General features: G+C 42.9%; 1 protein-coding gene across 1 annotated transcript in view; it reads left to right on the plus strand.

The window, feature by feature from the left end:
- The first annotated feature begins 355 nt into the window (after window positions 1-355).
- BCAR1 (BCAR1 scaffold protein, Cas family member) overlaps window positions 356-12540 on the plus strand; it is a 166999-nt gene continuing 154814 nt past the window's right edge. The window contains exon 1 of the mRNA XM_044269843.1: window positions 356-954. Coding sequence (XP_044125778.1) covers window positions 943-954 — 12 coding nt within the window. The 5' untranslated portion in view covers window positions 356-942. The remainder of the gene's footprint in view (window positions 955-12540) is intronic.

The raw sequence follows: 12540 nt of genomic DNA on the forward strand, positions 1-12540 counted from the left end.
GCCACCACCAGAGGTTTGGGAGAACCTTCCTTACAATCATCTGATAAGGAAAGACTATTTAGCTCTAGGGTCAAGACAAAAGCCTTCCAATATTCCTTCCATTCGTTCATCCATGCTGTCAGAATGCTGTCAGAGATCCCATGCCTTGGAGCTCCAGACTGTGGCAGTCTCACACCTCCTTTACCAGAGGGAGAGAGAGAGAAAAAGAGAGTGCTACCCTCCCCCCTGTGCTCATTAGCATAAGAAAGCAGATCCAGCCAATGAGAGCAGCTCCTGGAAAGAGGGGTCTGGGCTGAGGCATTGATGGGATAATGTTACCTCTCCCCCAGAATCTCCTCCTCTCTCTCCTCTCAGTCTGTGTAAGAGACGGGGAAAGAGGCTGCTGGAGAGACAGCCAGGAATACAGGGAGACTGCATGAGACACAAAGAGCTGGAAGCTCCTTGTCATCATATAAAGAGACAGTCTGGAGGATCTAGAGACGTCCAAGGATATTAAGGCGGACAGGAATACCGAGGAGGTGTCTGTAAGAAAGCCAGGAATGTTGTATTAGAAGCTCTGGATACGAGGAGACCAGCAGCCAGGACTGCAGAGCCCACTGGGTGTCTGAGAGTAGCACCAAGGTCCTGGGATTCTAGCCACTGACCAGACAACCAGGGTGAAGATGACTGTTAACAGTGACCGAATTCACTGACCTGATTGCCATAGCCAACGAGACAGCAGCAGAAGAGAAATAGAGAGACATACTGTCACATCACTGCAACCACCATTCATAAAGAAGATTGGTGACAGTCACTCTGTTGGGAGATGCTTGGTATAAAGTAAGAAGGAGCTGGAAAAAGTCTGGGATCCAGATCAGGTATCGATACACACCTTGGGACAGGATTATAGCAGATCGGTACTAAACAGCTGGATTACAAGTGGATCCCTCTACAACAGAAACAATGAACTATTTGGTAAGTACCGGCATTAACCCTTTTGCGTCCCGTCTTGCTATGTTACAACCAAGAAATACAGGGAAATGCAAAAATGAGTGGAGCCTGAGTAAACGGATGTGCGAGGAAAGGAAATGAGAGACGGTGGGCAAACACTTGGGAGTTTTAAGAACAGTCTTAAAGTTTAGGCTTATAAATAAGTGCAAAGACAATGTAGCTAAGCTCCGATATATAATTTAATAATATCATCATCAATGGTGCAATTTATAGTTGAAGCATCATCATTACTTAGAAGTCTACTGTAAGGACACCGTAGTAGTACGTGTTTGTGTTTCGCAGATGTTGGCGTACACTCTGGTATATGGATTTAGAACGCCATACCTTTACAGATGTTCTCATCAAAACCTCTAAACCACAACATTAATAGGAAGACACAATTGTTATTGCACCTCACACATTACAACCACACCACAACCATGCGAGAACTGTTGGGGTTTCACTATTTTACAAAAAAATTATATATATATATAAATATATATATATGTATCCTGTACCATATGGCTTTGAGTTTTTGTAAAAATCGAAGGGTTATCAAATGGTGTCTCTTGAAATCCAAAGTGCTAGAGGATATGGAAGACTGTCATTAGCCTGACAGAGAAAGCCAAGAAGTATAGGGCTGGCAAAGAGAGACAGCATGCAGAGACTACAATGAGACAGAGACATCAGTCTAGAGACTCTCATAAAGGCCTGCAATAAAGAACAGTGAGTGTGCCAGAAAAGAATTTGGAAGATTCAGCAAAAGACTGCCAGGCGACCATACATAAGAGACAGCCAAGAAATACTTGGACGTAAGTGACTAACACACCACAGTCAGGAAGGAAGCCAGTAATCTGTGAATAGAATCCAGACTCCTACTGGATTAAGACAGTGATTCCATGTATCATAATAAGTATATAGGTTTAAATGAGTGGGAATAATCTGGCTACCTAGGGTAGATAGATCCAGCCAGGGCTTTCCTTCATTGTACTAGAAGAGTCTGTTTGTTGTTGGGTTCGGTAGATAGCCCTAAAGCCAATTGATCTGATTTTCATTCAGTGCCAGATTGCTCATTAGATAATGAGAATCATATATACAGGTCATCAGGTTGCTGCTTTAATTTTCCAAGGAGCTTCTGACAAATGAAATGAAGAATCTGGTGGCTTTCAGTGGCTTTGATAGGTCCTACAACAGTAGCTTTGATAGGTCCTGCAACAGTAGCTTTGATAGGTCCTACAACAGTAGCTTTGATAGGTCCTACAACAGTAGCTTTGATAGGTCCTAGACCATACATGACTTCTTAGCAATAATGAATAGCGATCTTACCAGCAGGTACATTTGTAGACTAATGGATTGGGTTTATACATTATCCTGAAGCAATCAGGCCATATTTATAAGACAATTCAACCTCTAAACCTCTGTTATATCAGCCTAATGGCTGACGTCTATGGCCATTGTGACCATTTTTGGAGTTGGTTATCTCACACGGTTTGCTACTTCCATGTAAACTTATCACTATAGTAAAATGCTTGGTTAACTGAGACCTAGACCTAGTAGCTTCACAGCAAACATGGGCTACTAATAGGTCATACTGTGAGCACAGCTTTGAATGTGATTCTCCTAAGCAGATCCTTTTTGACCTTCTGACACGCTGTACTAAATTCTGCACAACTCTCCAGGATTTATTGTCACAGCAGAATTCCTGGGAAACCTTGCAACTTCTGGCTAGGGTTAAACTAGACGCTACCACTTCGAAACAAAAGGAAGGCAAATTTTAAGGAAGTCCAAGGAATTTTAGGAATGTTAACTGAGGAGAATGGTGGTGCTTTGTAGGGGTGACTCCAATCGGATGCTCCAAAAACAAGCCTTCCTGGGGGAAAAAAAGATAGGATTTTCAACTGAAGGAATACATTTCCATCTCTTGTAAACTTTGCAACCTTTTTATTACGTAGGAACCACTGGAAAAATGTTTTCCCCCTTTTTAGGGAACCCCTATACAATTATATCGTTGATCAGCTCTCGTTTGTTACCGCCACTGACTTGTGTAAGAGGACCCTAAGCTATTAATCCAAAGAACATTGGTTTGGAAACTCTGCCATAAATGGAGCAATTCCATCACTAAAGCCCCTAATTATTGTTAGGATCAACAGAATTACTATTACTATTGTGCTTAAAGATGTTGCTCTAAGTATACTTTATGGAGTGCAATAAGGTAGAGAGCTGAACTTGAAGGCTGTATTACATTTAGTGATCAGGTAGGAGATCGTCTGGAGTGAAGCGTTCCTTCCTGGCCATCGGCTGCTAGTCAGCGGGCGAGACAGCTGCTATTACATGCAGCGATTTCCTCCACAGTATTGGGTGGATCAATTGCTAATGCCATCGCTCGCCCCAATATTAACTAGTTGTTTGCCAGAAGAAAATCGTGATTATACAGTATGATCTACCGCCGGCAAATGATTTTTAAGCATGCCTAAAAATCCGGATTGCTCAATGAACAAGCATCATGTAATCTGTGGCAGTATTACACTGCGAGATCATCGCTAATGAACGTTCCTATGTACGCTGGTTACTGATGATCTGGACAACAATCAACCAGTATAATACTGGGTTAACAGTGGTGGCGGATATACTGACATCATCAAGCTATGAAGAAGACTTGGTATCTCCCCTTTCAGCACCAGGCATAGACTTGGGCCTTGTATGAACATTGATCCTTGCAAATAGTTCTACAGTTGTATCCCATACAAGATGTATGTCAGTAGGCAGTACTGATGAGGCAGCTGTGGTAGTGCTATTGGGGCTGCAGAGGTTGTTGTCACCTCAAAGGCCATGCTGCCTCAATAGCTGATCATTGGGGGTCCAACTCACAATCCCCTGCCGATCAGTTTTAGGGAGCACAGCAATTGGCCGCTCAGTGCGTCCTCTGTATAGTATACTAATTACAGTGCATACATTGTACAGTGGTTGTGCTTGATATTGCAGCTCCGGCCTGTTCACTTCAATGAAACTGAGCTGCACAAAGGCCATGTGGTCAATGGACATGACGTCACTGGATGAAGAAAAGGCCTCTTCCAACATCTGAATGGCAGGGATGCGGAGAGTTGGATCCACACTGATTAGCTATTGATGACATTATTATTATTATTATTATTATTTAGATCCCTGAAAAACCCTTTAAAGGTGTTGGCCCATCTCACAGATTGGTGGCATATTGCTAGGACATGCCACCAATGTCAGATAGGTGCGGAATCCAGTGGTGGGACCCATGCCTATCCTGACATTGGTGGCATATCCAAGCAATATGCCACCAATGTGTGAGATGGGCCAACCCCTTTAAAGGGAACTAAAGTATAAAACTGGTCAGAGAGGTACAGAATATAGTATGTGCCTGTAATACTAAAAACAATTGGTTCAGACTGATGGAAATTCTCCAAATCTGTCAGTACAGTTCCAGTCCTGCCTTTTCTTGGTTCTCATTGGCATATAATCTATTATATTAATTTTCCATGGGAATTATCTATTCAGGCATGCATCTTTCTCAGAAATCTGTCAGGGGAGAACTAATACATACAGAAGTATCATTGTCTACTTGAATCTCTCAGATAAAAAACTGGATAACTGCTTGCATGTTCCTGAGGCTTTTATGGGCTCAGAAGTCTAAATATTTTATTGATGTACACGTCTGATGCTCACTTCTGCAAGTCTGAAATTGGACTTGACGTTAGTTTTTTGGCCTGTGATTTCTATCCGTAATTGTGAGCCGAAACCAGGATTGGAGCCTCCACAGACATAAGGTATAAGGGAAAGATCTGCACCTGTTCTGTGTTTAGAGCCGCCCCTGGTTTTGGTTCAAAATCACTGATTGAAATTACTGACTGAACACTGACATGTGATTGAGGCATTACAGATCACAGCGATACAGGAACATCTCTTCAATGTATGATCAGTCAGAGCTCTAAGTAACCTACTAACAGTATTGGCACAGAATAAGAAGCACCATGACACCATAGACCCGACTCCAGAGTCACAGCTTATGGCTCCAGAGAGAGTCCCCAGACCATAAGCTGATCACGATAGGTCCTGGAGCTTGGTCCTCCAAAGTTAGAACCATGACAAATAATTATTTTCTATCCACAAGAGACAGGATAAAGTGCCTGATCAGTGGGGGTCCGACTGATGGCGTTCCCGCCAATGTCCCCTTGTTTGACTTGAGCGGCGCTCACGTGGGTATGCTGCTGATCCATTCCGCTCTACGGGACTGCCACAAGTGCTCAGCTATCCCACACAACTGAATAGTAGCTGCCCAATTCAAACGCGGGAACACTGGGCCCCCATTCTTGTGATCGATGGGTACCCAAGCAGTCAGACCCCTGCCAGTTACTTGGGGGATAATTATTTGTCATGGGACAACCCCTTAATGACAACTGTGTATTCTAGCTAATAGAGTTGGATCCCAAAGAGAACATGGGACAGGCTTTATAAGCTTAGAATAACCCCCCCCCCCCCCAAATAAAAAATGTAATAATGGGTTGACTTATGCAGACAACCCCTTTAATTTATAGGGAAATTCCAAAAGTGTTCAATGTATTTAGTATTTCCCCCTCCCGAAATAAAAAAAAACACTCATAGTCTCATTAATGCTAATCACATTTCTCTGTATAATCTACATTGCAGAGCTGGACTAAGGATAAAAATGAGTCAATTTCCTTTTGGCACCAGCTCAAATCTCTGTGAATAACTGGCCTGGATCTTGGTATTATAGAATAGTCGGCATAGCTTAGCCTCTTATAGCAAGTAGGCCCCACTGCGATTACTGTATAGAGGGAGCTGAGCATTAATCATTTACCAACAGATAGCAAGCTGTAAAGCAAACAGGATCTGGGGGTGGGTGGAAGAATGGTGCAGTTATGGCCAGCAATATGATGTATTTCCCAATGTTATATGGCCAACAGCCTATATTATTCACACTGTAAACATCCATGTAATAAAGTCAGTGCAGTAATGAAAGTCTGGAATTTCCTCTGTTATGGGAATGGTTTGTCAGGTGTCTAATGCTCATAGGCAGCCTACCACGTGACAACTTGTATCAGTCTAGTGTAACCTGGGGCTATCTGCCATTAATTCTCTGCACATTTCTCCTCCATAAGGGCTGATATATAGATATCTTATATATAGGACCAACTGACTAAAGACATTGATTGTGTATATCCAGGATATCCCATCAGTGTCTGACAGTCTGATTGGTGAGCGTCCATCAGCTGTAACCAGGGTCGGAGAGCCCCATCAGAATATCGGAGGAACCTCTAATAACATGGTGGGCCAGGATGAAAACAATCCATTTGGCTGCCTTTAGAGCCAAACATTTGCTACCAGGGTCTATCTATCTCTTTGACTTTATTGATGATATAAGGGTTGGGCCCTAAGAATAATTTCTTCCGGTGGGCCCAAGCAACCCCAGTCCAACACCAGCTGTGATTCTAGGCAATGGCTGGAATAAATTGTAAAAAAAATTGTCACATCTAAAATCTTACAAAATCCATAAAAAAGATAAACAAAAAAAATTCTGTTTTTAGTCAACTAAGTGGCTAGTTTTTAATTCGAACCTATGATATGACGGCTTTTTTTTTTTTGTTCGATACATGTAAGCAGTTCCACTTTTATGGGTTTTGTAAGATTTTTGATGTGACCAATAAACTTTTGATTTTTTTATTGAGGGCTGGAGGAATTTTTCTACATGATCCTGTTGCTGATCTAGGCTTTGTCTCCGCGCACCATGGAAACAGCCCCGGTATATATACTGTGAGGGGTGAGCTGATATGAATTATTTTTCCCTTTTACTAGAATAAATTGATTCCTGACAGCTGCGTTGTTTTCACAGGGTCAGCCATCGACTGTGCTGGGCTGACCATGCAGCCACTATTTTCCAGAGTCACAGTGGTTGGATCCAATATTGATGGCATATCCTAGTGATAACGTCATCAATGTCTTTAGTGAGGAAACCTCTTCAAAATTATAGGTCTTCAGAAGGAAATGTTATGATGCTAAATGTGTAAATTGAAAACTACAGCTAACTGAAAAATAGGAAAGTTGCTTTGACAAAAAATATCCCAAGAATATAACAAAGATCTGCACAAACCGTAAATCCATTGACACTTTCCTCTGGGAAACAATAGAAGGCAAACATGTGGCTCATTTATTTTGGAGACACTTGTCTGAGTTGGGTTCTTCTTTCTGGCCAGAATCGTGTAAAAATAATGTGATACAAATATATCAATATTGTATTTGGTAAGGTTCCCAGAGTGGCGCTGTCAGTTTCAACCAGTAATTCTCAGATCAGAAACTGTCCAAACAATGGCTCGGATTCTGGCTACAGGCAATATATGGCAAGAAACTGAGTGGTGGGGAGAGGAGGGCGACAGACATCATAAGGACGCAGACGAGGGTGCAGCTGGGATAAAGATTATGTTCTAAATGCAGATATTCTACCTACATGGTCTATTAGTGGACGGCCACACTATCAGGTTTCTGCATGAAATTTTGGAAGCCAAAACCTGGAGTGAATTCAAAAACGAGCAGAAGTCTTATCTGTCATTTATACTTTCTCTCCTTTTTTCATGCAGTCCTGATTTTGGCTTCCAAAATTGCATCAGGAAACCTGACCGTGGCTGTAACCTTATAATGACTGGTAAAGTTGCCCAAGTAACAGTAATAGTCAGTAATTATATGTGCCAAATGTCCAATGGAAATTGGATCTCTCCATTGTATCAAGTATTATTCTTGGATATTGCAGATTAAATATTATGATCGAGGCTTTTGTTCATCTACCATTTGAGAAAACCCACATGCAGCAATGACTGCCATATTAGTACTGATGGGACTCTAGTCAGATCAAGGCTAGCAGAACTGCCTATCACCAGTTTTAAAGGAGTTTTCCCATCTCAACATGTCATATTGGCGCAGATCCCACTTCTGGGACGAGCTACTATCTCCAGAACAGGGCTCCTAATGTGAAGGAGAGCGCACCGTGCATGGGAGGTGTTATGTCCACCAAGTTCCACCAGGCAAGCGCAGTCAGCTATTTTTGGACATCTCATGAAAGCAAGCCACCTCTCCATTCACGGCTATGGGACTTCTGGTAATAGCCAAACCACTGCTATTTTCAGGACTCCCATAGCTGTGAATGGAAGGTGGCCCCACATGCATGTCTGCGCTCCCTTCACTTCAGAGGCCACCTTCTGGAAATAGGTTTGGATCCCACATCTGGGACCTGCTACTATCTGACATTTGTGGTGTGTCCTAGAGATATGCCACAAATGCTGAGATGGGGAAACCTCGTTAATATTGAATTGCAGTAGAATCTAGGCTTGATGACAGTGAACAACAGAAGAATATGGCTGCCTGGTGGATCAGGGGGTAGCAGCCTAGCATTCTTGCCTTGAAGTGCTGGAATCCTGGGTTTGAATGTAAGCAAGTGCATCATATGCATGGAGTTTGTATGTTCTCCCTGTTCTTCCATGGCTTTCCTTCTACAGCCATGGAAGAACAGGCACTATACAAATGAATAAATAGGAAGATGCCACGCTGGGTAACCCCTGTCAATATTCCCTGGTAAGACTCTTTATAAGGGCTCATGCACACGACCATATCTGTTTTGTGGGTCCGAAAATCCTTGATCTGCAAAACACGGATACCGGCCAAGAGCATGCCGCCATTTGTTTTTTAACTCCTACAGAAATGTCCTATGCTTGTCTGCAAAATGGACAAGTACAGGACATGTTCTTTTTGTGGGGCTGCAGAACGGACATACAGATGTGTACAGCACACCGTGCAGCCCCATTAAAATGAATTGGTCTGTATCGGATTTGCTAAAAATGCAGAATGGATGCAGACCAAAATTACGGTCGTGTGCATGAGCCCTTAGGCATAGACAATATCTGCAGTAGTAGTTCTGTTTCGGGAAGACTTAGTGCCAGCACATTTTATACATTGTCCACAGAATATGTGGGCATCTCGGCAGAAAAAAAGGGGTTTTCCTCCTTGAACAACCTTTCCGAAGGATAAGTGCTGGAATTTTTATATGTGATTTCACATATAACTATCTGTCCCACGCCGGCTATTATCCTAATGTATTGCTCTTTGAGGCATGAAGTGAGGTTACACAAGGACTTCTCTCCTTGGTGCTCCATGTCCTGTGTCACCTTTTTTTTCCCCTGAGCCCAGTTTATAGTGTGGTGTGAATCATATTAGTGGCTTTTTTGGTGAAGTATTTACACATGTATAAGCTGTGGACTAGAGGTTTAATTATTCCTATATACCATACATGACCCTTTAGTATACTGGTGGTCTTTATTTTGAAGATAGTGACCACTGCCTGGAGGAACAAGGAACTCTTACAGCATGCTACACCATTACAGTGTACACACATGGTTGTTTGGTTTTCATGTCCTCGGGGTACTACTTTGAAGACATGATCATGCAGGTGTTGTCTTCAGACAAGTCTCGACCAAGATGCTATCTGAAGCCCTCTTCTTGCATTCCTCGTGTGCCGCATATTTTCTTTTATGGGTATAACCTTGTTGTATACGTGTGTAGCACAATGCTGCAGCTAGGAAGGAAGGTGCGACAGCAGCTCTATGACCCACGGAAGTGGCTATAGGACATCCAGCTGGAAGCCTTACAGGAAGCAGGCTTTTTGTGTAACCATTTCCTTGCCAGTAACATACTCTGAAAAGTGCCCACTGGTATACCATATGCAATCATGTTTTCCCCTTAGTACTTTTCCTTCAAACTATACCGTACCCCATTGCAGCATCTCCTAGGAATGAAAATCATGTCCTGATATCACTTTCACTTCTTATTTTTTACATGTGCAGACCAAACAGGCAATTATCAGGAACGAGGAGGGGCTGTTCCCGATAATTACCTGCTCGTCATTAGAGGTAAAGAGCTGCATTTACCTGTAGCAATCCTCTCTACTGTATGCAGACGAGCGATGGCTCCTTCAATCCCTCGTCCTCATACAGAGTCATTGTTTCTGGGCAGCAGATCGCTGGTCACACAGCATGGTCCAATGATTGAGGTGTCCACAGAAACGATCATTTCACCCGATGGACAAGCGTTTTGCAGCACCTTTTCACTGGGCGATAATTGGGAACTAACGTAGTCGTACTAACATTCGTTAACAACATTCGCACCAATTATTGCCCTGTGTAAACCCGCCATTATTAGGGTAAGGCCACATAGTAAGGTTTCCTGATGCAGTTTTGGATCCAAAGCCAGGAGAGAATTTAAAACAAGAGGAGAAGTAGTATCTGTCCATTATACTTTATTTCCTTTTATGACTCGTGTCCGGTTTTGGCTTCCAGAACTGCATAAGGAAACCTGCAGGGGAGGACTGGGAACATAAAGTGGGCCTGAAAAAAACCTAAAAGTGGCCCTATGTTGTAGGATCGTCCAACTTGACAGAAGGTGGACACACAAGTAGTTGGGCCAATGCAAGTAGGCAGTGGCAAAAAAGTAGGCAGGGCTGTCAATATTGTAGCGTAGCACAAAATACTGCCTCAGCAGAACCAAATACCACAGTGTAGCACAAAATATTTCTTCCCCTGCCGCAGTATTCAACTGTATTACAGTCCTGGTCGATGGAGATACAGTTGAACCTGAGGCCACTGGCCAGTTGCATAAGTACCTGATGCTCTTAGTATTAATTGCAGCCATGATTAGGGCTCGGGTGGTGGTCCTGGGCATCAGCCCACCGGGAAATTTCCCTGTGGGGTCTATGGCTAGTACGCCCCTGGAAACCTGAACATGTGTCCATACCCTAATGGCCAATTCACTTGACCGTGATCATCCTAGGAAACATGGTGCGTGTGTCGGCCAGGTCTCCCATGCTGACCATGGCTCCCCTGACCCAAACTGACTGCATCATAGTGTTTTATGATGCAGTCAGTTTCTATCTGATCGTGGATCTATTGTATTGTACTCACATCATCATCATAGATCCATCATCTCATATAAACTACTATCACATACAGTCAGTTCAGTTCAGGGGAGCAGCAACTGGCCCGGGAGATGTGGCAGACACATGGACCATGATTCCAGGACTGATTATGGTCATGTGAATCAGACCTTAGCCTTCATTGTAGACCGTGGATTGTTGACCTTATACACACGACCATATTTTCGGTCTGCATCTGACCTGCATTTTTGCGGATTGGATGCTGACCCATTAATTTCAGTGGGGCCACAAAATATGTTGTCTGCATCCATAGGTCTGTTGTGCAGCCCTGCAAAAAAAATTAGAACATGTCCTATAGTTGTCTGTTTTGCAGACACGGATAGGACATTTCTACGGGAGTGGCATGCACATGGCTGGGACCCGTGTTTTGTGGATCCACGATCTGTGGACCGCAAAATGGATATGCTCATGGGCATGAGGCCTTAAGAACTAGGCTCTCCCACTCTATCCATGGATGAAATGGGTAGACCCATAGACATTATATAAATTGTGAAGGTTCACAGTATAGGGAAAATCCGTAAAAATCTGTAAAACCTGACACTTTGGGCAACTAGCTGATAACCCCCAGAGTTTCCTAAATCAGCAAGAACATTGAAAGTCTGTCTTTCCTCTTGGCGGCTTCTTAGAAAACGTCAGCTCTGGATGTAAAGGCTAAGCCAATAATCAGACTATATTCAATTAACAATCAGGTGTCTATTTCTCACTGCGGCTAAAAGCGAATCTGCAGCAAGACACAGCCAACGGTTATAACTCAGTAGATAATGATAGATGGCTGATTCCAGCAAAAGGAGGATAATCAATACAAGTCATTGTCATTTATCTTCGGAAACTAACAGCGGTCCTGATCACATGGTAATTACGGGATGAAGACGCCATGGAATTAAGACTCTTCTACAAGAAGATGATTTTCCAATGACTCAAGTTCTTGTGGTGTTCTTGTTTTTGCCGCAGACTACTTAAAGAGGACCTGTCACCACGAAATGCAATGTAATCTGAAAGTTCCATAGTATAGAGCAGGAGGAGCTGAGCAGATTGATATATAGTTTTGTGGGGGGGGGGGGGGAATTCTGTAAAACCTGTCATTTACACATTTATATCTTAGTTTTTTCCACTTCCTGTGAATACCTATTGGTACAGGGAGGAGGGGTTTCCAGTGACTGATAGCATTGTGTATATAGGAGATAGCTGTCAGTCACCCCTCCTCCCTGTACCAGCAGCTGTTCACAGGAAGTGGAAAATGCAGAGATATAAATGTATAAATTATAGGTTTCATGGAATCTTTGCCTACAAAAATATATATCAATCTGCTCAGCTCCTCCTGCTCTATATAATATGGTGCTTTCAAATTGTGGAGTCCTCCTTAAAGTGAACCTGTCCCATAAAACATGCAGTTTAATCTACCATCAGCATGGCACAGAGCAGGATGAGCTGAGCAGATTGATATATAGCTTTAAGAAACAATTATTTCAACTATTTCTAAGCTTAGGAGTCCAGTGGGTGGTCCATTCACGTAAGTCTGCCAGTCAGTGAGTGAGACCACCTGATGGACTCCT

This window comes from Bufo gargarizans, chromosome 10 (genome assembly GCF_014858855.1).
Source record: "Bufo gargarizans isolate SCDJY-AF-19 chromosome 10, ASM1485885v1, whole genome shotgun sequence".
NCBI classification, from domain to species: Eukaryota; Metazoa; Chordata; class Amphibia; order Anura; family Bufonidae; genus Bufo; species Bufo gargarizans.